This window comes from Akebia trifoliata, chromosome 6 (genome assembly GCF_017979445.1).
Source record: "Akebia trifoliata isolate Shusen 1 chromosome 6, ASM1797944v1, whole genome shotgun sequence".
Lineage (NCBI taxonomy): Eukaryota > Viridiplantae > Streptophyta > Magnoliopsida > Ranunculales > Lardizabalaceae > Akebia > Akebia trifoliata.
The window spans coordinates 15,798,170-15,823,406 of NC_141380.1; the positions used below are offsets into that span (position 1 = coordinate 15,798,170).

At 33.4% G+C, this 25,237-nt stretch overlaps 1 protein-coding gene across 1 annotated transcript; it reads right to left on the reverse strand.

The window, feature by feature from the left end:
- Nucleotides 1–101: 101 nt before the first annotated feature.
- LOC147400315 (Mitochondrial substrate carrier family protein) lies at nucleotides 102–6,248 on the reverse strand. Its single transcript, XM_086445961.1, has 6 exons — nucleotides 6,003–6,248; nucleotides 5,674–5,757; nucleotides 2,695–2,756; nucleotides 1,095–1,456; nucleotides 635–849; nucleotides 102–531 (listed from the first exon to the last, which is right to left on the reverse strand). Exons 1-6 carry the CDS (start codon nucleotides 6,117–6,119, stop codon nucleotides 475–477), a joined length of 897 nt encoding a protein of 298 aa, XP_086302087.1. The 5' UTR covers nucleotides 6,120–6,248; the 3' UTR covers nucleotides 102–474.
- Between the last annotated feature and the right edge of the window lie 18,989 nt (nucleotides 6,249–25,237).

The window sequence follows — 25,237 nt, forward strand, 5'->3', positions numbered from 1 at the left end:
ACCTCATAGAAGATGCAATGTCTGAAGTTAGAGCCACTTAAATGATTTTTTTTTTTTATTATTTATAAAAAACAATCAAATTGTCTTTTCCAGAAGATAAGTTTGCATCATGAAACATTTGAAACCTAGCAACATCAATCCAAATAAGAGCATATAGAGAAGAGCTACATAACAATTTGAACAATTATGGAATGAGGAAATTCTCTCAAATCACTCCAAACATGTTTATGGCCGACTAAATCGCCTACACTAACTTTACCTTACCCCCCACAACAAAAAAAAATAAAATAAATCACCATGTATGAGATTTTACAGCTCCCATGAATTATTAAATCACACTGAAAATTCCTATGAAATTATCCAGAGCTGTAAAGTTTGCCAAAAAACTAGCCTTAACCACAGTATAAAAGCCAAAAATTTATTATGATGGTTCAAGCTCAACAACTTCTTTAATCTGGGGGGAGAGAGCTCGCTCTACAACCCAACAGATTTCTCCAGCTTCTGAAGTTGGTTCAAGAATATCCATGTCATCTGTAGAAAACCAAAACAATTATTAGTATATAATGGCAAGAGCTTCAAAGGTAGGGTGGGTAGGAAGGAAACCTAAAATATAATGAATTAATGAGAGATTTACCATGACGTGAGGAGCGATCCTAACACAATAGACAGGGAATCCAGTATAGAATTTGAATGGTCCACCTGCCTTCAGTGTTTTCATGGCACAGTCCAAAGATCCAGTGTAGGGGTACTTTCCAGTGGCATCAGGTTGCATTTTCTGTATTTGAGTTTTAACATAGTCAAACGGTAAACTGCAAGCTGAAGCAAAGAATCCCGAAACAGCGCTTGCCCCTAACAAAACAAAAAAATTAACAAAATGAAAAGCATTAAACTCAATATTTTGCTTAATAAATAAACAGTTCAATAACACAACACCTAAGTAAGTGGCTAAGAGAACCCATTGAACCTACCTCATGAGTTCCCTAAAGTCAAAAAAATATATATGTACATAAATAGAATAATTAAGTTAAGAAAAAAAACAATGCTAGTGTATCCATGCCTAAGTATTTAATAGACTCTCGGATAAAGTGTCTTACCAACAACAGTACTAGCTTCACCGAAACCAAGATTATCCTTGAAAAACTCAACACTTTGGTCATAAGACGCAAGCATGCCCATATTCAATGCCATTGCCCTCACAACAGTAGGACCTGCACCTTTCCAAAGAGCCAAAACCCCTTCATCTGCAACAATACGGTACAGTGCATGAAATGCATTCGTGTAGTTCCGGCGTTGTGCAAGAGGTAAAGTGGCATCAGCCTGCATTCGAATGAGTGCTAAGTCTGCTGGACTTCCAACACTCGCTCCAATTGCTCCAGCTGTCAGCCCACAAAGTGCCTTTTGATAAAGCGGTAGTGGCTTCCCGTCATTGGCAGCAATTGCTTTGTTTGTCAAAATCCTAAGTAACACAAAACAAAAATTCCGGAGAAATAAGAATATATCTTTTTTTCAAAGCAAACAAACTACTGTCTTTTAGAAGGGAGGGTGCACATCAACTATTATTGCTACTTGCTTAAAGCAAAAAAATAAAAAAAAAAAAATTGAACATATTACATTCAAATAGTCCGTCATTTTGTTACATTCAACTGATCAAATATTGAAAATATAAAATAACGACTTCTCTTTTCTATCATTACCTCATTGATTTAGCTATCCTGCACAACTAATTTGTGTACAACAGAATCATGCAGATCTCCCTCTTTGCTTAATACACATATAAAAAGTTCCTTAAATATGTTTGCTGACCTTGTTCTAAATACCACACTCCATCTTGGTCAAACCAAGCAAACTTAACTAAGAATCAATGTTTTAAATCATGTTATTATCTCTCTGAACAAGCACCAAGTCATGCTCTTCAATTTAGAAACAGCAACAATTTTTGCATATCCTCCCCGTCTTCCAATGACTCCCAAATCCAACCCACCCCACCCCCCAAAAAAAAAAAAAAAAAACTCCCAAAGAGTCTACAATGTAGCCAAGCCTTTATAGCCTTATGGTTGAACACTTGAACCATTCAACAATGCAACTTGAATTGTTTCCAAACTGGCAATGTAAAATAACATCACAGTAAGGGCTTATTTCCTTAATTAGAATGGGATGGTGCAGCCATGGTACATCAATTGCACACTAGGAAGGGAACAGTCCAAGGGTTGTTTTAAACATCAGTTTTCAGGTAGTGGTCCCATATGAATTGGAGCAATAAAGGCTGGAAATGACGAAACATATAGGAATTTGCATTCAATACAAAATGACGTTAGCACAATACACCATTAACAGAAGGAAATAATGAAAAACAAAAACCTATGTTAGCACCCATAAACACAATGTAAGATTAGAATGCTGTAACCATGGAAAATGAACCAACTAGTTAAATGAATTGAAAAATAACACCAGAAATAAAATCATGACTGACTGATCCAAATGTCAGATGTGCCACCATTGCATTCAGTAAAAGATAAAAGGCTTCTTCATGAAACCAAAAAACCTAAATTGTTACCAGCATTTGAAATATTTAACATAAATCATCTACAAAACTAAGAAGAATTTTTTATTTTTTATTTTTTTTTAAATAATGGCAAAGGCACACCCAATATATTGAAATTCTCATAAATTTGTATTTGATGTGTATACTCTCACCTGAATGATCCCAGTCGTGCTGTTGTGTACGTAGCTTGCCTAAGCAACCCAGCTGATAGTCCCTGCTCCAGAGTAATGCAGTTAGACAAAGTAGAGAGGAACAGGAATGTAATACAATTAAAATAACTATATAATAAAACAACTGAGTTTGTACAGTTGTGAGACACAAACCTTTGTGTGAACCCCACTTTAACCACTTTATTGCTTTTTCTCCTTACCCCCTCAACTTTACTTTCACTCCTCTAACTTTATTATATTTCCTCTTTTACCCCTTTTAACCTATTTTACTGTTTTTCATCTTTTACCCCTTTAATCTCAAAATTCAGTAATAATACCTTTCCAATTTTTTTTTTTTTTGTTCACTTTTATGCCCTTAACCCTCCCATCAAGCTATAGTTTTGTGGGACCCACTTTATTTCTTTTGCATTTCACCCCAAATAACTTTACTATATTTCCTCTTTTACCTCTTCAACCTACTTTATTGTTTTTCATCTTTTACCCCTTTAACCTTAAAATTTTTCAATAATACACCAAACCCAATTAGGCTTGACCCAAACCCACTCATTTCATGTCGTTTTCGGTTGTGTTCAAATTGACACCACCTACTCCAACTTTATTTTTTTCGCTTTTACCCCCTTAACGCAAGAGAGGATGCCCGTGCCGTAGGCATGAGTGAACTCTAGTATGACTACCCAGGTAAGACCTCCAATATCTGAATAGGTGCATAAAGTTCATAACTGTGTGGATGTGGGTATATTCCCTCAAATAGTTGGAAAAAGGCTTCGATGAAGATGATAATGATGGTATATATTTCACCCAAAGTTATTGAAGAAAAGTTGTTTAGAATAAAAAAAACATGCAAACTGATGGTAGGTGGAAGAAGTTTGAGTAGTTTAAGTTGAAGCATAGAATAAAGAACTAAATTCGAGAATCATGTGAAAACATTTCATATACCTAGGAAGAGAAATGCAATCGGAGCATATTTGCATAAGCTACCCTAAGCAGCAGTTCAATTGGTGCATACACTTTCATACTTCCAATCAATATCTATCCTAATGAATTGGTACATGAACCAGGTTTGTCAATAAAATACAATTGAAAATGGACAAGAAACCATGGCTAGGAAAACTTGAAACACAAGCAAATTCATTCCAAGGGTCCATGGAACTTGGGAAGAGACCCAAAAAATAGAACTGATAGGTGAGCCTTGGTGCAGCTTGAGCATCCTTCCAGTTCTTGATAAATGAATTTTATAACCAAATTATACTTCTGGTATGAAAGGCCCATCAAAGTTTTATCCCAAAAGTTTGGAGATTTGGAACTTCAATGACTTCCATAAATTTCCAGACATAAATAAGGTGTTATGAAATTTATGGAACAATAAGCAAAAGAAGTTCAAGATAATATACTTACAGTGGGGGCAATTGTCCCCACAGAACTTTGAGACACCCCATATTTTCAACTAATTACATGCCATTTGCTCTCACCTCCCTCCAATAACCCACTAACCCCCCCCCCCACATCAACTTTTTTGAAGATGACATTGCCTCTTGACCAGGCCTTCTCTCATAGGCTGGGGCAGAGCTAGTAAGGAGTCTGTAGGGGCAATTGTCCCCATGAAACTTTTTTGGATTGTTTAACATATCATTTAATTTGAGATACCCCCTGTATTTTCAACTAATTATATGCTCCATTTGGCCCTAGACCCTCACCTCCCTCCAATTTTCATAGGGACACAGATTCATGCTGCATATCTAGTGCCCAAACGATTCCCTAGGTATTGAAATCTATGATGGATGGCTCCCAGGGAGCCTTGAGCGCACTCTTCACTTCAAGCAAGGGCGGAGCTAGTAAGGAAACAGCGGGGCCAATTGCCCCCCACAGAACATTGAGACACCCCATGTTTTCAACTAATTACATGCCCCATTTGCCCTCACCTCCCTCCAATAACACCCCCCCCCCATCAATTTTTTTGAAGATGACATTGTCTCTTGACCAGGCCTCCTCTCATAGGCTGGGGCAGAGCTAGTACGGAATCTGAAGGGGCAATTGTCCCCATGAAACTTTTTTGGATTGTTTAATATATCATTTAATTTGAGATACCCCCTATATTTTCAACTAATTACATGCTCCATTTGGCCCCACACCCTCACCTCCCTCCCCCCCTCCTCCTCTTCAATTTCTTGAAGATGATATTGCCTCCTGACATTTTCTCTCATAGACTAATTGGAAATGACCAAAATGTCATTTTCTTCAACTTGTAACCAAAAACCTTTGAATCTCTCCACAAAACCATTCATCTTCAAGCTCTTCAATTGTATCATTAACAACAGTTTGCCACCATTACAAGAAAATCCCGGCTCCGCCCCTGACTTGACGGGTGCCATATTACTCACCAAAAAGAAAATTCCACAGTAACAAATTAGTAAGTTAAAGATTGAAAACACCTCAATCATTAAAAGATAAATAAAAGCATGCTCGGCAATAAACCTGCAAATGAAACCTAAAAAAATAGCTTACAAATCAACTCAAGCTGTTTGATAGGAAATCCTATAAGGATTCATAAGAAAATGTAAAATACAAGATATAGTTTCCAATGCATATGAATTATGATAAAGGAGAGCAAAAAATTAAAGGCTTCCACCTTAACTTCAGCTTTCACATGCAAACAAACACCCACCAACTAAAATTTACTACATAATAATTTAGTGTCTTTAAAAATAAAAATAAAAACTTAAAAGGAACCCCCAGATGGCAAGATTTATTGAGTGGTAGCTTTTCCTGGTTCAAGTGGTTCAATTACATTTTGGGGAAAATTCTAGTTTCAAACAAATGGCTGAGATGGGAAAATATTACTTAGGGAGTTGCCCGAGGGAAACTAGATCCAAGATCTTAATCCCATTATCAATCAAGACACAAGTGAGCGATATAAAATAAGAAAACCCAAATCAATTTTCCATGATTTTTGGATAGACAGACCTTATAAAAAGCCCCAAAACCCTCTTCTTTGAGCATGTTCTTGGTCACCTGGGCGGCTGATCCCTGACCTAGTTGAATTCTCACCTGAAAAAAAAAAAAAAAAAAAAGATCATAACATGCTCAACAAACCCTAATCATCAAAAACCCATTTCCTCGTTTGTATTGAAATTTAAGAAACAAAAATTAGAGAAGACGCATACAATCAAAGATCTTAGATCTTGAAATAAAGCAAGCTTTCTCCCATAAAAAATCAAAATATTTAAGAACCCATTTAATAAAAAAAGGATTTTTTATTTGTTTGAGAAGAAATGATGGGAGAAGTCATGTACCTTAATCATGTCCACTGGTTGAATGACGCAGGTGGCGAGCATTCCTGAGGCTCCGCCATTAACGAAGGGCTTGACAGTGGGCCAAACACCAAAAGACTTTGCCTTCTCCTCTCCCATCTTCGGATCGAAAATTTGGGAAGAACAAAGGGAGAGAGAATGAAAGAAAGGGAAGATAAATGCCACAGGAAGAGAGAAAGGACTTTGTTACTTCTTACAGCAGCCACGGAGAAGAGAAAGACTCTTTTCCAGACATTAAAAGCAAGAGGGTTTTCAAGTTTTGTAGTGGTTACATTATATGCCCTGGTTTTCCACAAAATTACGAAATCAACACCATCCGTGAATTTCTCAAGATGGAAGCGACTAGCTGCCGATTGCACTCCCACTTTGAAGCAACTCCAACTGGGATACCCATCTCCATACCCAACTATTGGTAATGATAGCCACTTACATATTCATGCTATCCATAAATACTTTAATATCTTTTAAATGCAATTCTTTAGTAAAAGTTGGGGTGCCCATAGCAATCACCATGATCAAAGGGTTGAGGAACCCTCTTCTCTTCACCTTCATACACCTAAAATCAGAAACCATTAAACTACACACACACACACTTGAGACGCTATTAATAGAGGTTTGAAAGGTAGTTTCTAGGATTTTTAAAGAGTAAGGAGAGGCCAATGATCTGAAAGCTACACCTACAACTAACGTTCATGAAGATACTATCCTAACCAATGGTCTAGATCATTTCCTAAAAAAAAATGGGAAAATCTTGTGTAATTGCCCATTTTGGGTCGTTGGAGACCTTTGTTTTGGATTTCATGACCCAAAATGGTAGTTTAGGAGGGATATGTCGTATGTTGTAAATGTTTAAAAAATCCTCTCCCCATCTACCTTAATTGATATCGTTGAGTTTCCTCACACCCTTTTGAGATAGGACTAGTCCTTACCTTCTCACATCCTGACTTTATGAAAGTTTCCCAACATGCAAAAGGATAAGTTATGATGTCACCAAGTTTCAAACATATGACAAAATAGAGCAAACCCTGGTCGTCAATCCCTTGGGGGATTAAAACTTCCCCCTTGGACTCCATTGATATCATTGCAATCTAAACAAGTAAATAAAAAGAGTGTACTCCTTCCTCCTCAAACATGCTAACATCATATTTGTAAATACTAATTGAGAAAGCTCGCAACTATTTGAACTAAATCCCAAGTCAAAAGACAAACCATTTTGTCGCATTCTCTTATTTGCAAATCAATTCAAATAAATGTGATACATATAACCATAATGATCTTCAGCATATCCCTTTTTTTACAACAAACTCCCAATTAATAGGACCATATATGCATAGAGAACTCAATCCAAATAGTAAACACACAATTAACGAGATCATTCCACTTGCTAAGCAAACCAACCATGTTAAAAATGTTAGATTTCTTAAGCATACAAAATCTTTCACATAACTATTATTCTATAATTCTCAATAGGATTAAGAATCATCCATATATCTTAAAAACCTATTCATATTGCTAAGAATTAAAGTTAAGATACTTACCTTGTGTCATAACCAAAATCGTTGATCCAAAATATTGTTAGAGGTGTGTCTTTCTCAATCCATGTGTTGATGATCGAAGAGTGTAAATCCCAATGCGAAATCATTGAGTTCTAGACTCACTTTCTCTCTCCACTCTAATTGGATCGGCCAGGGTTCTAGTGATTAATGGAGATCATTATGTTCAAGACCCTATCAATATGTTTTGTGCGTCTCTCATTCTGTTTCATTATGGGGTGTCAATCCTTTTATATAAATGGAGATAGAGGGTGTAGAGTTCCTCTCCTAGTAAGATTCATATCATACTGTTCTTAGTGAGGACTGTAGGTTTTGTAAAAATGAGCGCTAGGTCAAAATTTTGAACACCTAGAGTGAATTAGATGTGCTTATACTATTATAAAAAATTTTGATCTGATAAAGATTAGGACGATAGATGCATGAACGTGCAATGAATCGAGAACATAAATTAAATAAGGGCAATGCTTTAATAAGTACCTTAAGTTTTATTTGATAATGATGAACACATTAATATCACTTAAATTTATCATTTAGGTTGAATTAGGTATATTTACTATTCACTTATTTTAGGATAATAATTAATTTGGTTATCCTGTAAGGCTAACATAATTTACTTAGTTAGTTTTGTTACCTTTAAGTATCTAATCCTAGTTCTGTTAAATTCATGTAAATCATTTTACCTTACTCAGATTTCAATTAGTTAAATGAAATTCTCCTTTGGACTAATCTTATTTATCTAATTGAGTTTGCAATCGTAAATATTATTATTCTATAATGTCTCATCGGTGATCAAAATTTAATGCAATTTAGATATTCCATAAATTTTACTAATTTAGGCTACTTTGGCAACTACAAATTTAATAGAATTTATCTATATCCAAATTGTATAATAATATTTACTAGAACTTTAGGCTATACTAAAAGATTCCAATAACAGTAACATTGTACACAAGGAAAATTTATATTATAAAAACTTATGAAACAATAATATTCTTAATGACAATTGAAATTATGTGCTTACAATCAATTGTTCATAATTAACATAATCATGATAAGTTATCTAATAGGCACGATCTCAAAACATAATTGAAATCTATGACAGTTAAACTAAAAAACTCAAACCTTGTTCCAATATGAAAATATTCAAGATGAAAAACTCAATCTATGTTAATGATTCAAAAAATCGAAATCTGAATCTATGTTCATAATCCAAAAAATTGAAAATCTGAATCTATATGTTTATGATCAAAAATCAAAAATCTGAATCTATGTTTATAATCCAAAAATAAAAAATTTGAATTTATGTTCATAGTCAAAAATCAAAAATTAGAATCTATATGTTCATGATCAAAAATCGAAAATATGAATTTATGTTCATAATTTAAAATTTGAAAATCTGAATTTATGTTCATAGTAAAAAAACAAAAAATCTAAATCCATGTTCATGATCAAAAATCGAAAATATGAATTTATGTTCATAATTTAAAATTTGAAAATCTGAATTTATGTTCATAGTAAAAAAACAAAAAATCTAAATCCATGTTCATGATCAAAAATTGAAAATTTGAATCTATGCTCACAATCCAAAAATTGAAAATCTGAATTTATATTCATGATCCAAAAATTGAAAATCTGAATTTATGTTCATGATCCAAAAATAAAAATTAAAATCTATGTTCACAATCCAAAAATCGAAAATCTGAATCTATGTTCATAATCAAAAAATCGAAAATCAGAATCTATTTATTCATGATCAAAAATCAAAAATCTGAATCTATATATTCATAGTTTCAAAAACGAAAAAAATATAATCTTGTTCATAGTCCAAAAATCGAAAATCTGAATCTATATTCATAGTTTCAAAGACGAAAATCAGAATTTATGTTCATAGTCTAAAAATCGAAAATCTATATCTATGTTCATGGTTTCAAAAAAAAAAAAAATAGAATCTTGTTCATAATCCAAAAGCCTGTCTCTAAGTTCATAGTTTTTAAAACTAAAATCAGCTTTATTAAATATGGATTCAAAATTGAAAAGAAAAATTCAAAATTTTACAAGAATTTAAACAAAAATTATGACAACTATCATGCATGAATAGTCTTTAATCCAATGTATAGAGATTCAAGAAACCAATACTTTGATATCACATGTTAAATTTTTTTAAGCATACAAAATCTTTCACATAACTATTATTCTATAATACCCAATAGGATCAATAATCATGCATATATCTCAAGAACCTATTTATATTGATAAGAATCAAAGTTAGGGTACTTACCATGTGCCATAACCAAAATCGTTGATCCAAAATATTATAAGAGGTGTGTATTTCTCAATCCATGTGTTGATGACCGAAGTGTGTAAACCCCAATGCGAAATTCTTGAGTTCTAGACTCGCCTTCTCCCTCCTCTCTAATTGGATCAGCTAGGGTTCTAGTAATTGATGGAGATCAGTATATTCAGGACCCTATCAATGTGTTTTGTGCGTCTCTCATTCTCTTTCATTATGGGGTGTTGATCATCTTATATAGATGGAGATAGAGGGCCTAGAGTTCATCTCTTAGTAAGATTTCTATCCATCAATGTTTTCTACTAAACTTAAAAGAGTATATTTCTAATTCTAATGATATTGGAAGTCTACCTTAATTTTGACATCTTTAACATATTAAATCCTTGTGCAAGTAAAGTTATTAAAACCGTGAAGTCAATGGGCCACACAAATTGAGTTCTAACAAAAAACTTCAAAAGAAGTAGAAACACCATTATGTATTTTTCCTTTGAAGCAAATCAAAATAACAAAACTATTATTTTAAGAAGAAAACAAACTTAAATATTAGCAATTGCATTTAAAATGATCGAAGACGAAAGGAAAAATAAACACAAGTTCTCTTCCAGCCCAACATTAAAAAAATACTTTTTTTAAGATTGGGGTGCAACAAGTTTCTTTTGGTTTGTAAGTAGTCAAACCCTAACCTAAATTTTTGAATCAATTTCTTTTGGTTACATGGTCAAAAAAGAGAGGAGAGGTCACTATTATTACTTCCAAGAAGGGGTGTCAACAGTCGATTCCGATTTAGTTCTTAAAGTACCTAGAATTATAACTAACATATTTTTATGACCATGGTTCTTATTGGTTATTGTTTTGATTTTAAAATAAATGAAATTGGAATCACAAAGTACCTTGGGTACCTGTTTATTCTGGTTATCATATAAGAAAAAATTACATCGAATAATTTTATAATTCTATATTATTTGCATGCAAGTTTTCCCCATAAAAAAGTAATAATACACTACAAAAATGTGTTTTTTACGACAAAACGTTAACGGCGTTTCTTAAAATTTGTCGTTAATTATAGACAAACAACGGTGTTTAATGTTAAACCATCGGTAATCATTCCATCAATATTTTTTTTTAATTTATTAATTATTAAAATGCACCTAACGACGTTTTTTTAAAAATTGTCGTTGATGGCCTTGATTAATTTTTAAATACATAAAAGATAGTTAACGACGGTTTGGTTGTGTCGATAATACCGATGAAACAACAATATTTTACGTTAAATCGTCGATAATACTTCCGTCAATCATTTTTAAATTTATTAATTATTAAAATGCAACTAACAGTGATTTGTAAATGCTAGTAATACAATAAAAATAACGGCGTTTTTAAAAAATCATCGCTAATGGACTAGACTAATTTTTAAATACATAAAAAAGATTTAACGATGGTTTTATTATGTCGATAATACCTATGAAACAACGACATTTTATCAATAACCGCCGGTAATGTAATCCGTCATTTTTTAGCGGCAAGATTTTCCCTTTCTCTCACGCACTCTATCTTGTTTCCAAACCTTTCTTCCTCTCTCTCTCTCTCTCTACATGATCTCATCTCCACTTCTTTCCTTTTTCATCTCTTATCTCTCTCACTCTTTCTTTTTTTGTTTGAAAAAAAAAGAAACCCAAATGCCTATTTGATCGTTAGATAGTCATTCAATGAAAGCTAAGTAGCACCATTGGAGGAAGATGTCTACTACAACTTAAAAATAATATGTATGCCTAGGGTAATCTCCCAAAAATATATCTCATTTTATTTTTATTTTTTTTGTATCTCAATTCTTATAAACTTGATTTTGATGATGATCTATTTGATTTGATTATTTTATTGTGATTATGCATATGGGTTGTTGAATATGTAGTATGTTTATAAATAATCCGTGAATTGATTTGAAATTGGGTTTCTTAGGTGTTTGCTTTGATTGATTGAATGAATTGGGTCCACTTTTTTTAGATGTTTATTCTATTTTTCCCTTAAATCCTTTCTAGGTATCTTTGATTTGGTTCTTTGATTGAATTCTTACTTTTTGCCCTCTTATGAAGTTCGATCGTCTCTGAAAACTATCTCTGATTTGAAAGAAACCTTAGAAAATGTGAATTCTGAGTTGTTGCCAAAGAAGAAATTGTCATTTAAGAACAAATCTGTAAAGAAAGATGAAAAAAATGTAGTAAATGAACTTGAGATTAAGCTTTGTGATGAAATTTTAGTTGAAAATCAAGTTTTCAAGTAAGGGATTATCCTGGGTTTAGGAACAAGGAAGGAGTTGTTTTGTTTAAGCATTTTAACGATTCAAAAAAGGGAGATTTCACCATTTTAGATCTTGATTCTTGCAAAATTCATTTAATGGGTAGCTCAAGAGCAATTTTTGTCTATCAATTAAGGAATTGTCGAGTTTTTGTGGGACCTATTTTGGGTTCGATTCTCATAGTAAAAACTTTATGTGTTGAAAGCATTGTAGATGCATGATTTTCGATTTCGAAGATCACTTCTATGAAGGTTTGGAGTCGCCACCATTCGTTTTTGTAAAAGGGTGTGAACGGTCACCCTATGTACATTTTTATAAAAAATGTCATTTTTAGCATTTAGTGACTCTTGTATGGATAAGAATCAATCCACCTAAGATCGAGGTAAGCGGTTCGATTAGAGAAAGGGAAAGGTGTTAAGTATCCCTTTCTCTCCACCTATTGGTGGTAACCTCAAAATATCTTAATCATTTTTCGATGGAATAAAAAAAAATAGTCGAACAATCAACAATTTGTATCCAAAGTAAGGATTTGCTATCAACTTAACTTATAAGGATATGTCTTTATTTTGGAAAAGTGTTGGCTAATGGTTGTGGGTCATTCTCATGGGTTGAGAAAGACTCAAATATTGATTGCCTCAAAACAAGTTAAAGGGTTTAAAAGGGTTTTCTTTTGAAGGTGGTTATAACCCCTATACTTTCAATCAAACTGAAGTCCAATCTATCGGAGATAGGAGAGGGAAAACATCACATCTTAAGGGTTTTTCTAAAAGATAAAAAAATAGAAGTAGGAAGTGGAGAGGGGAGAGAGAGGGAGATGCAATGCTTATGTTCACCCTATTTTGAGGGTTGGGCCTTCCCTTTCTTCTTCTCTTCTTTTTCTTCTTCTTCTTAGGTCCTTAGTGATAATGAATTTTTTTTTAGAATAAATGAAATGAGTAGAGTAAAGAATAGAGAGAATTAATTTTCTTAGTTAAACTTAGACTTGGTACCTATTTTTAAGAGGTAGAGGGTATTTATAGGGATGGAATGTTACTTTTGAAGGTAAGATGGGGTGAAAATGTAGAAAAATAGAAAATGGCATAGGATTTTAGGCTAAGGGGTATGAAATTTAAAGTTTAGATAATGATATTTGTGGAATGGGGATAAATGATTAGTTTTTTATCTAAATGGTTTGGATCTTCTTTAACCCATTTGGGTTGAGTGTTTTGTGAGTGAAATGATGTGGTATTTGGTTGAAAGAATGTGATTGAGTGTTAGGTGAGATGAGAGGATGTGGTGTTTGGTTAAGGGAATGAGTTGTGTAAGAAATTAGGTGATTATGCTTTAAGAGGGTGAAGAAGATGGTGACAAGTATAAAAAAATGCATGGAGATGGAGTGTTTAAGTAAGTTGATTAGAGAGAAAGGGTGTGGGGATGACTTGTAAAAATAGGTTGATGGTAAATGATGCGGGAGGTGTATGTTGGTAATTGTGTTAAAGAAAGGTGATGGGTTAAGTTTATAACATGGAGTGTGAGGGGTAGTTTTTGTTAGAGAAAAGTGATGGGTTTGGTTGGGTAGAATGATTTTTGAGAGGTGAGTTATGATGAGAACAAGTGTCCATTTGATGATCAAAGGTTGATTGGTTAATGTGGATAATGGTTTGTGAGTTAGGATTATGGATATGGGTGTGGGGATGTGTTGGGCTTAGGATTTTAGATTGTTGGGATTGGTTAGGATTTATTTTAAGATGGGGTTTTGAGGGTAAGTGAGTTTTAGGACTTAGGTGGTGTGGGGTTAAGGTTAAGCTAAGTTGGGTGAGGTGAGAAATGATTTTTGGGAGATTGAGGGTTGATGGGCTTTAAATAGGTTTGGGGTATTTTCGGTTCAGAGAGTAGAGCGATAAAAGATGGGGAAGGTGGGGGTTTGCCAAGTATCATTGTGGGTCCATTAGACCTTTTGGGGTCTTAGAAACCTTTGATTTGATCAAAATGCCACATTTCGACTATTTATGCTTTTTAGGCTTGTTGGCAAATTTTATTGGAAATATCGATATTTTAGGTCATTTTGAGAAGGGGCTTATTCAAATTGGGGTGTCTATAGACGTCTGATACCAAACAGAGAAATTATTGAAAAGATAATGATATTACTTAGATTGTCATTAGACAGGTGTAGATACCCCAATTTGTACGAACCTATTAGAAAAATTCTGAATTGATTTCAATTAAGAACCTAAGCTTCTCAACGGGTCTGAATTGCCACTTGGCATCATTTTCATGCATACATACATATATGCATCATTTTCATGCAAAATCAACGAGCTCGCATTACCACTTGGAATCATTTTCATGCATACATACATACATGCATAATTTTCATGCAAAATCAACGAGCCCGCATTGCCACTTGGAATCATTTTCATGCATATCATACATGCATCATGCCATATAATTTTGCATGTTCAACTTTGCCCCATAATCAACTCTAAATCCATATACATTCTCCATTAACCAATCCATCACCCATACCCTATCCAAAGTTCATTTCCTAGTCCATACTAAATCTTAAACCCCTAGTCCATACTAGACTTTAAACCCAAGTTCATCTCCTAACCCAAAATCAAGTCCATTCTCTAAGTCCAAAATCAAGTCCACTCTCAAATCTCAAAATCCATTATAAGCCAAACACTAAGCCCATTCTCTCACATCCCCTCAAAAAGTGACACATGTTAATCTCTCATAAGTCCTTAATACTCAAGGTTGTGGCCTCATGGGAACTCTATCATGGAGTCTCTCTAAAAGCTCAAACCAACATCATATCAATAAGAAATAATGTGGCTACATGGGTAATCTTTTTCAATAAGATGCCCCTAAGGTCACATTGAAATCAAAACCCTTTCTAAGGGAACATTCAACTCAATGCACACACCACTTCTAGCATGCATTCTCATGCATTTTCATTTATTTTCTTAAGTTTTACAAAAATAATGGCCAAATAAGGTAACCACCTTTGGTGGAGATGATGGGATGCCTAACACCTTCCCCATTATCTAATCGAACCTCCTTACTTAGATTTTAAGTAGACCATGTCTTTTTCATGTTTGAGAGTCAGTACAATGACAAAATTAATTTCAAAAAATCATTGGGGTGTCCATTCACACCATTTCCAAAAACTAATGGTGACAACTCCAAATATCGTAGCATTGATATTTTACGATGAACCTCTCATGTCTATAACTTGACGACTCCACTGGGGATAATAGTAGGTCTAAACAAATTTTACTTGGCCATCTTTTTTTCTTTCAAATATATCCAACTTTCTTTCTTGTTCTTGTTTTTGTTTCTAACATGTTTGTTTATTGATTGACTTCATTGTCTTAATGTTTTCTTTTCTTTGTGGGAGTGTATATAATATTTATTTTTTTATCTTGTTTTAATTCAAAGTTGTAAGGGTTTATACACATTTGTAAATACACTTGTGCACATTCACTTCATAACTTATTGCACAAATCATTTTCTTATATTCTAAAAATCTAACCCTGGATGTCGGTACTCTAGAGCCTCCTAGATATTTCATTTGGGGAGGCGAGGAGGAGAAGATCCACCTCAATCACCAACCTAAGAAGTGTAGATTTTGATGTGCATAAAGGTTTGAAGGTTGAGTAACTTTAAACCACCTATAGCCGCATGCATCAATACGACTAGAAGCATAGGACACAAATGTTTCAAGATGTATCAACCTTTGGGTATCTTGTAATTTTCTTTTTTTTTTTTTTTTGCCCTTGAAGGCAAAGTTGTAATGTCCACAAAGACAAGTTATATAGATTTAGGCCGCTTTTCTTAATATATCACAACTCTTTCTTTCGACTGACTTAGTAATATATGTTGTTGTTTCTTATAAAATTCTTTCATCCATTGAGTTTATATGTTTATAATATCACTCCTCACGTATTGTTATTTTTCTTATGAATTTACTAGTTTCGTAATTGTTTATCTCATATTAGATATTAATTGCCTTTCTTCCATTTGGTTTCCAAGTGGTGGTGGTATTATTCATATTTCCTCTTTGGACTTGACATGAGACTTAACCATTTGTCCCATGAATGACATTAACTGTGCTATCAAGTTAGTGGTTTGATGCAGAATCTGTCTCGTCTCCATTGCATTTCGACATCTGCCTCGTCCACTCCTCTCGCTTGTGTTTATCCGTAACAAGACACTTATTAGAATAAGGCCAAATCGCTTTTACGTAACTATGAATTGCTATCGTAGCTTAGAACTTAGTAATGAGCTCCATTTTCATTATTAACATAACAAACCTAGAATCTTATCCTAGGCTTACTAAGCTCTATAGACTTCTAGATACAAAAGAACTCGTAATTCTAATACGGAACTACAAATGAGCTCGGATACCGAATTCCTAGTGACACTCTATGATTATCGCTCTAATATCTGTGGTATCAGCTAGTTCTCCAAAATATAACAAATATGTACCCCATGCGGTTTTAATACTATGTTTTGATACCATCTGTGGTGCCCCGCAAAATGCTAATACAAAGTCCCATGTCAGATCTTGAGGCACAAGGTGGCGCCTCAAAATTTCGGCATGGTCTCCTTTGTTTTTGTTAGCATTCCAAGGCGTTTAACCTACATCTGATAAACAACATACAATCCTACATATATACATACAAAATATCACAATAACGGAAGCCCATATATATATATGGGTAGCGATCAAGGGCAAACTTTTTAGCAAACTTTTTGGCAAAACATTTTTCAAAACATAGGTTAGAGGTTTTGGAATGGGATGATTTTTGGTGAGGATGATCTCTACAGTGAGGAATCATCCTCACCAAAAATCAGCCCATTCCAAAACTTCTAACCCTATCAAAAACAGTTTACAAAAAATAGACGGTCCACCATTTTTTAGCTTGTAAATATGGGTTAGAAGTTTTGGAATGGGCTGATTTTTGGTGAGGATGATCTCCTCACCGTAGAGATCATCCTCACCAAAAATCAGCCCATTCCAAAACCTCTAACTCATGTTTGAAAAATGTTTTGCCAAAAAGTTTGCCAAAAAGTTGGCCATTGAACGCCCCCCTATATATATATATCTAATAACGTATGATAGATCAGAGTGCGGAATGTATTATACAATTATTTCCTCGCTCTAACAGAAGTCCTAACGTTTGAAAAAAACCCAAAATACTCCTAGACGAATCTGACACCATTAGGGGTATAACCCCAATACTCACCAAGTGGCGGACTTTGACTGTCTATCAGACCCACCAGATGATTCTCACTCATTTTAGACACCTGTTTCACCAAGTTTCGGATCTGAAACTAAAAAATAGAAAAGGAAAGAGTGAATATCAATGGTTACCCAGTAAGGAAGAAAACAATTTTTGTCAATAACTTCTCCTAACATGAACGAATAAACGTACTGAATCATTTTAAAATAAGTAAATTTTTACAGAAGAAACTACGATTAACTGGTACATATAGCCAGGGATGAACAACTAAATGTTTTAAAACTCACATTACATCAATCAGCAGTACACACTATAACATTTTCTTTTTATATAATACTAATTGATCAAGTTAAAATATTAAACATTCATTTCATTTTATATATCAAAAGAAGGCAACAGATACATAATACACGATGGTGGAGTAGTGGAATTAGAGAGTTGGGATTCACGACTGGATAACTTCCAGTTGGGACATGGTGCTTCATAATAAAGTATTAGTTCCTGATTTTGTGGTTAGTCGTTGGTTACCACACTTGAGAGAACATTTATCCGGGTCAGGCTGGCCATTTGACATGACCGTAAACAATAGGTCTCTTTTCGATGTGTCAGAACGTTCGACTACTATAGATTGTTAGTGATCACTGACTAATCATCTTCGTCTATGCCTATCAGGCGTGCATGTGATTCTCAAATATAAAAATCATTCGTATACGACCACTTTTATATTACAAATTCACAAGTACAGATAAAGAGGAATAACCCGGATTCTAGTTGTGACTCTACTCTCATACGCGTCCCATACCACGTATGAGCTTGGTGTTCCCTACCGTACATCCCAGGATAGTACATCACTCCGGATGATATGACGCACTATCCCTTCAGGCATTCACAAACTCTTTAACAACTCACAAAATAGCTATATATATATTATTTTTATTTGAAAATAAAAAAGAAATTAGCAATACAAAGTTGAGAATAGATATCCAGTTTCTTACTATGCAAGTGTGGCCACCCGGTCTAAAATAAATAATAGAATAGAAAAGTAAACAGCGCCTAGCGCTAACAGAAAGTAAATAAATATGCAACCAGTAACATTATCCTTGGATATCCGTTCACCAACCTACACACAATACAACAATATAAAATGCAGACATCACCCCTCGGTTGTGACTCTGACATTTTACCGTTTCATACCATTTTTCCAATTTTTACAATTTTCAATCTCTCAAACAAAATATCCACTTTCTGATATTCATCAACTCAATATGAGTTCATTGAATATAAAATCATTTTTCTAACTATTAAATTTATTTTTCATCAATAAGATCGAAATATTTCAAAACTTAGATCAAAACGGGGTCCGAGCGGTGCATAGGACCCAACTAACAGAAATAACCTGATGGAATATCCTACCCCCATATAATTTGTTATAAAATACAATTAAACATATAAAATATGTAAGTTCTGGCGTGAATTTGAAATAACCAATTGAATTCTATATTGTTGAAATACATCACAAATTTTTAATAAAATCTTAAATGCAATTTTTACAAATTACGATTACTAATAGAAATTGAGAGTTCCTTACAATCTTTAGGCTACGAAATTGAAACACGTCCGCGAAAATTGAGGAGATCGCACGCGAAAATTGAGATGGTTCAAATTTTGAGACTATTGATTTTTGAATCTAACCAGGTGGTTTCAAAGATCTCGACGCCGTCGTCCTTTCTTCCTTCTACGACAGATGACGGTTTGATCCCGAAACGGATGAAATCCGATGTCGAAGTTGCGAAACTCCTGTATATATATACGACTGATTTTTTAAGATACAAGGTGAAAAAGAAGATGAAACAAAAAGAGGTTGGGTGGATATTGTAGAGAATGAGGTTGCAGACATTTTTTCCTTCTACGTTGGAAGTTGACAGGCTGTTTGCGACAGATCTAGGGTAGAAAATTGGAGAAAAATAAATATTTTTTTAAAAAAATTGTTGGCTGGTTTTGGATGACTTTTGGAAGATGAATAGTGACAAAAAATTAAAAATTTTATTTATATAAAGTCTTGGGACGAAATCGGTATTTCACCTATTGTTTCGATCGATGATAACTTGACCGTCCGAACTCCAAAAGAGACGAATGAATACTTATTTTGTCTAATTTTTTGTTCCGGATCTAATGGTATGATCAATTTTTATAAATTCTATCTCTAAAAAAAATTTACATTTTTTGCCCGATATGACCATAAAATTGACGTTGTTTTCATTTTTGACGATAATTTGATTTTTTAGTCTCCAAAAATGACAAGTAAATAGTCCATGTTCAATAATTTTTCATTACGAACCCAATGGTATGATAAAATTTTAAAAATTATTAATCTAGTAAAAAGTCATTATTTTAGCTTGATCCGACTTGGTAATCGAGGATTTGTAACTTTTTTGTTCGGATTCACATTTGAGCGTGCTTACAGGCTAAAGTATGTTTTTCGATCATTTTAAATCCAATGATGAGGTTAAATTCAATTAAAAATGATCAGAAACATCCTAAAGTTTTACCCTAAGTCCCACTTTCAAAAAATTTCTCAAAATTTCAATATTTATTTTTTTCCTCGAAATACGAATATAAAATTTGGGGTTTTACAATATTTTTTCAAAAATTTAAATTCATCTTTTTTACAATTAATAAACTCTCAAGAGAGAGCCCATTTCTACTAAAATATATAGTTTATGTAGAAACTTAAAGAACATCATAGAACATCTAATAACTTAAAATATAATGAAACCTTCAAACATCTACAATATTAAAGAAATTGAAAACAAAAATCAATTTATATACTTGTCAGATAGAACCAAATCAATTCTAATTCCTATCAGTTTGGTTCCTTTTAGATCCAATTCTAGTCGTATATAGAGAAAAAGAATCTGGAATTGGAGTTTTCGGTTATGTTTTGGTTAAATGGGTACCTACTTATTGGCACCCTTACTTTTAAGTAGAGAAAAAATAGTCAAAAAGATATATGGAAAACAACCTTGAAGAGCCATGATGTCCATTATGAGTTTTCGATGAGTTATTTGATGAGTTGGAGTGTTAATACTTTATAAAATTGGACTTACACTTGGGATACAACCAAATTCGGGTGCAAGAAATAGATATATGGAAGAAAACCTTGAAGACCCATGATGGCCATTATGAGTTTTTGGTCATGACTTTGGGTTTAAAAATGCCTCATCTACATTTCAAACTCCACTGAATAACAATTTCTTGGCTAGGCAAGCAATGGTTTAGTTGTTAATGGTGGTGAAGATAGGTTCAATGGGATTTGAGCTTAGGTCATGGGATCAACTCTCCTCAAGCCTTTACCACTTAGCTAAGTGGCACCTTCAAGAGAAAAATTATGCATCATATCTTTATAATTTTATTTTATTATTTTTTGATGACATTCTCATATTTAGTTCATACTTTCTAGATCATCTACAATATTCACAAGTCATTTTCACCCTCTTAAGCATGCATTGCTTATTTGTTTAAAAATTCAAATGCCATGCCTTATTACAAGTAACTCTCACCCTTTCGAGTCTTTCAAACTTTGACTTAAGGGACTTAGGTTTGACAAGAGTTAGGGTTCATCTAAGGTATGACCCATGCCTATCTAGGAAAGTGGGTTTAGAGTACAACCAACTCCAATTGGAACCTGCCCATTGATACCCCTACTCATAGTCACCAAAGTCTTCGACTTACTGAAAAAGTCACGGTTAAAATGTGATTTTTTTCTTTCACTAATGTAATTACAAATTTTTTTAATAATATGTGACTTTTACGAACATCACGATTAAATCATGAATAATGCATAAAATAATGAGGCTGCAAATGAGAATGACATTGATTTGATGTTTTTGATATGTTAATTTGGACTCATAATTGTGGTCTTTTTTATATTTTGAATAGTATAAACCTTGAATATGTTGTGAATCCGTGGTTAATTGTTGTGGATGGGTGCATAAATGATATCAACACGAGAATTCTTGACTTATCATTATAGTTTAACATGGCACTTGATGATTTAATATGAAAACACCTACTATTAGGAATTATTGCATAGTCCTAACCTAGCTCGAGTTTTTTTTGATGTTTCCTAATTTTACTGAATTTTTCCCTTGCCGGCTTATTCCCGAATCTCGACTTGGTGACTATGCCCCTATTCATTCCATCTATTTTGTGGAAGATAAAAAGATGTTATTTGTTGTTATTCCAACTATTTCGAATTCGAAGAAGATCTCAATCTATATGAATAAATGATAGTAGCTTAGCATTTTATAAGTTTTATCATATTAAGTTGAAATATTTTAGGTAGACTTTTAAAGCGACCCATATGGGTGATGAGTCAATGGTTTGAGGGATCAACCAGACTACTACAATAGCTCCCTTTGCACTTCTTCTTTGCTTTTTAAAAGGTGGGGTCAGGGGGGGAGTCAAGTTTTAATGGAAAACCAAAAATATGTAAAGAATACGAAGAGTGAAGTACAATTGGATCAATTATTTGAGGGTTCTTGCCTGATTGTAGTTATTATGCATTGTATTAAGCGACTTAAAGCAAACAGGTCCATATGTGAGTATATGAAGGACATCTTTTGTAATTATCATTGATTTGCTAAAGAGAAATTTTATTGACATGCTACCAAACTTTAAGAACGGGCCAAATATTAGAAAAAAAAAAAAAAACTCTATTTTTAAGGGCACCTCTTGTTGGTTCTCTTATCTAGTAGTTCTACGTCTTCTCTAACAGCTCTGCATCTTTTTCGATGAACCTCACACACAACGTCAGCCAATCCGATCTCTCTTCTTTTTCTCTTCTCTTTTGATCTCTTTCTTCCTCTCTTTTTATTTTTATTTTTTCTTCTTTTTCCTCTCCTCCTCCCCCTATCTTTCAATCTCTTTCTCTGTTTTTTTCTCCTTATCCTCCTCCCTCTCCTCCCATCTCTCTCCCTCTCTCTATTTTTTTTCTCTTCCTCGCCTAAATTGTCGAAATCGTTGATAGATGAGAGGAGTGCTCTTTAACGTGGAGTGCCCACTATAATCTTTCAATTTTTAGAGGACCTTTAAAAATTAGAAGGCCCTTAGAGTTTTATGGTGTGTCAATAAAATTTTCCTTTACTATATTAATGAGTGAATTTGTACGTTTGAGATCTACATTAATTAGGAGAGAAACTAAAGAGATAAGGTTCAAAATGTAAGTTTGAAAAATATTTGAAATAAAAGGTGCATTAAAAGAAATGTGGAATCCTTGTTATTTATGTGAACAGTATAATAATCCTATAACGAAAAGGATCGAAGTTGTTTTTAGAGAATCAAAATGGGTCCCACCTGTTTCCGTTACAACCATAAACCTTAATCTTTAAGGGAAAGGATGGATACAAATCCCATTGAGTGTAAGTGATGGGTGATGCGCAAGTTGTCACGTTTAGTGGGGCTGAGTGTAAATTACAAGAGGTTGGTGGGGGTATTTCTGAGATTTCGATTTGAAAAAAATATTCATGATTTCTGCCTTACGAGAGAACCTCGGATAAAAAACCTACTCTATGGATTCCAACATTAAATTACCAAATTAACCTCCCCTTTCGATGGAAACTGTGACATGGCCTCACGTAAGTGTCGCTATCCCTATAAGAAATATCAACGCCAATATTGTTTTCAAATTGATTGGTGATATTTTGCCGAATTTGGTGGGCCCACAGAAGTCTATTTTAATTAAAAGAAATAATACTAAAACCTAACCGTTTCGACTTTGCTTCAAATTTTGAAGAACCCTCCTCCATACAAGACATGTGGCATTTTAAATTTATTTCACACTCTTGTATTTCTGTCAAAATTTGAAACACCTCCTAAAATGCCAGATGTAATCCATTAGAAAGGGTTTGTTCAAAATTTTCAAAGTTTTTTTTCGTTAGAAGACTATAATTATTGGTCCGTAAGTAGTACAAAATTATACTTATATGTGGAAAAAATTGCCACGTAGGATTTTCTATATTTAGCTTTGGTATCATCATTTGTAAAGATCGATTCAGACATATCATTCTGCATTTTCATGAATATTTGATTTACTCCCCCTATGTTTTTAAAAAAGACATGACATGTCCCATGACCTCAGACTTCTCTAATAGACTAATAAAAAATAACCCAAATACCCTTGACTTTAATTTATAACTTTCCCTCCCAAATTTAGTAATCTTCAACTTCTCATGTAAAATAATTTACCTAAATTTTCACTTAAAAAAAAAGTATTGTACCCCTCAACCTTTACACCTCAAGATAGGATCTTTAAGTATAAGGCAATGAGATTTTAAATAGAAAAATAATGGTTGAAGAAGTTGTTAAGTGAATTAAAAGTAATTCATGGCATCTAAAAAATGAAGGATCTTTTTTTTTTTTTCTTTTTTTAATTTATATAGATTTAAGAGAGAGGGGCATTTAGATCATTTTACATTAATCCACCAGAAAAGAGCAAAGTCAAATGGGAGTATGCATCAGTTTGAAAGCATGGGTATCTCTAATATTCAACCATAAAGTGGAGGGGTATACCTAACTTAACCTTCGAAATAATCACTATTTCTTAATTTTCAGATGCATAGTATACTATTCGTTGTTCACTTGATTTTTTACGAATCGAATCACGAATTGGTTCGGACTAGTACTAACGAATGGAGTAACATAGGACTAGACTAATGCCAAGTCTAATCCGACTCATGGCTATTGTATATATGTATATTATGTATAATTAGATATATCATTTTATAATTAAAATATATTATAAAATAAGAAATTTATTCTTTTATGTAACAAATTTTCAATTATGATAGAGATTAAATTTTTATTTTGATGAAAAAATAGCATTAAATGACTCTAAACTACTTTGAAATATATATGAATTTAATGCCTTATGAAACTTGAGCACAACCAAAGTCTGCTATGGCCGATTTTGGCACGATTGGGGTTTAGGGCTAGGTAGTCTTTTAAGGTAATTTTTTTTCTTTACTTCTTTAGGGTTAGGTTGGGCGCTTACTTATAATCATATTTTGTAGTCCCACTTGGGGGGATACATTTTAGACCTTCCACCGTGTCTGCACCTTGAAGGTCATCCTCACAAAACTTCAATCTGTTATGACATACCCTCACTTCAGTATAATTCGAGTCCCCGAATCCCAACCTTGTATGTATATCACATTGCACTGGCAAAGGGTAACCATTTAAAATAATTTTAAAACTCGATCAACAAATTTATTGAAATATAATTAAAATTTTGGATAACAAAAAATACAAATATTAAACACTATATATTTTTAATTGATTTGTTGTAGTTGACTCGTGGGTTTTCAACTTTACTCGAGTCCATGGACATACAATACAAGTTGAGTTTTATAAACTATGATTTGAATTTTGAAATAGAGTTAAACTTATTATGCTTCTAACCTACTAAGACTTTTTACGCTCACATGAACTATTGATTAGCCGTATAACACCTCAAACTTTGAGTTCATGGTCTATCTAGATTATTATATTTAAAAGGAAAAAATCAGCAGTGAAAAATTACTAAAGAGTTCTTCACATTTTGTCCTTTATTTATGGCCATGTGACATCCGATCATGTTCTCGATGCCACTTGGAGGTGAGGTCTTGAAACTTTGGTAACTAATTTATCACCAAAGTGTTCTTATTTGACAAAATTCAAATCAACTGGATTGACCAAGACGACAATAAATTTGCTTTGATTCCATAGCCTATTAAGTAATGAACTTTAAAGGTCACTGTTGTTTTAAAAAAATAATTTTTTTTGGACTAGTTGGTAGCTAGGTAGATCTACAATTT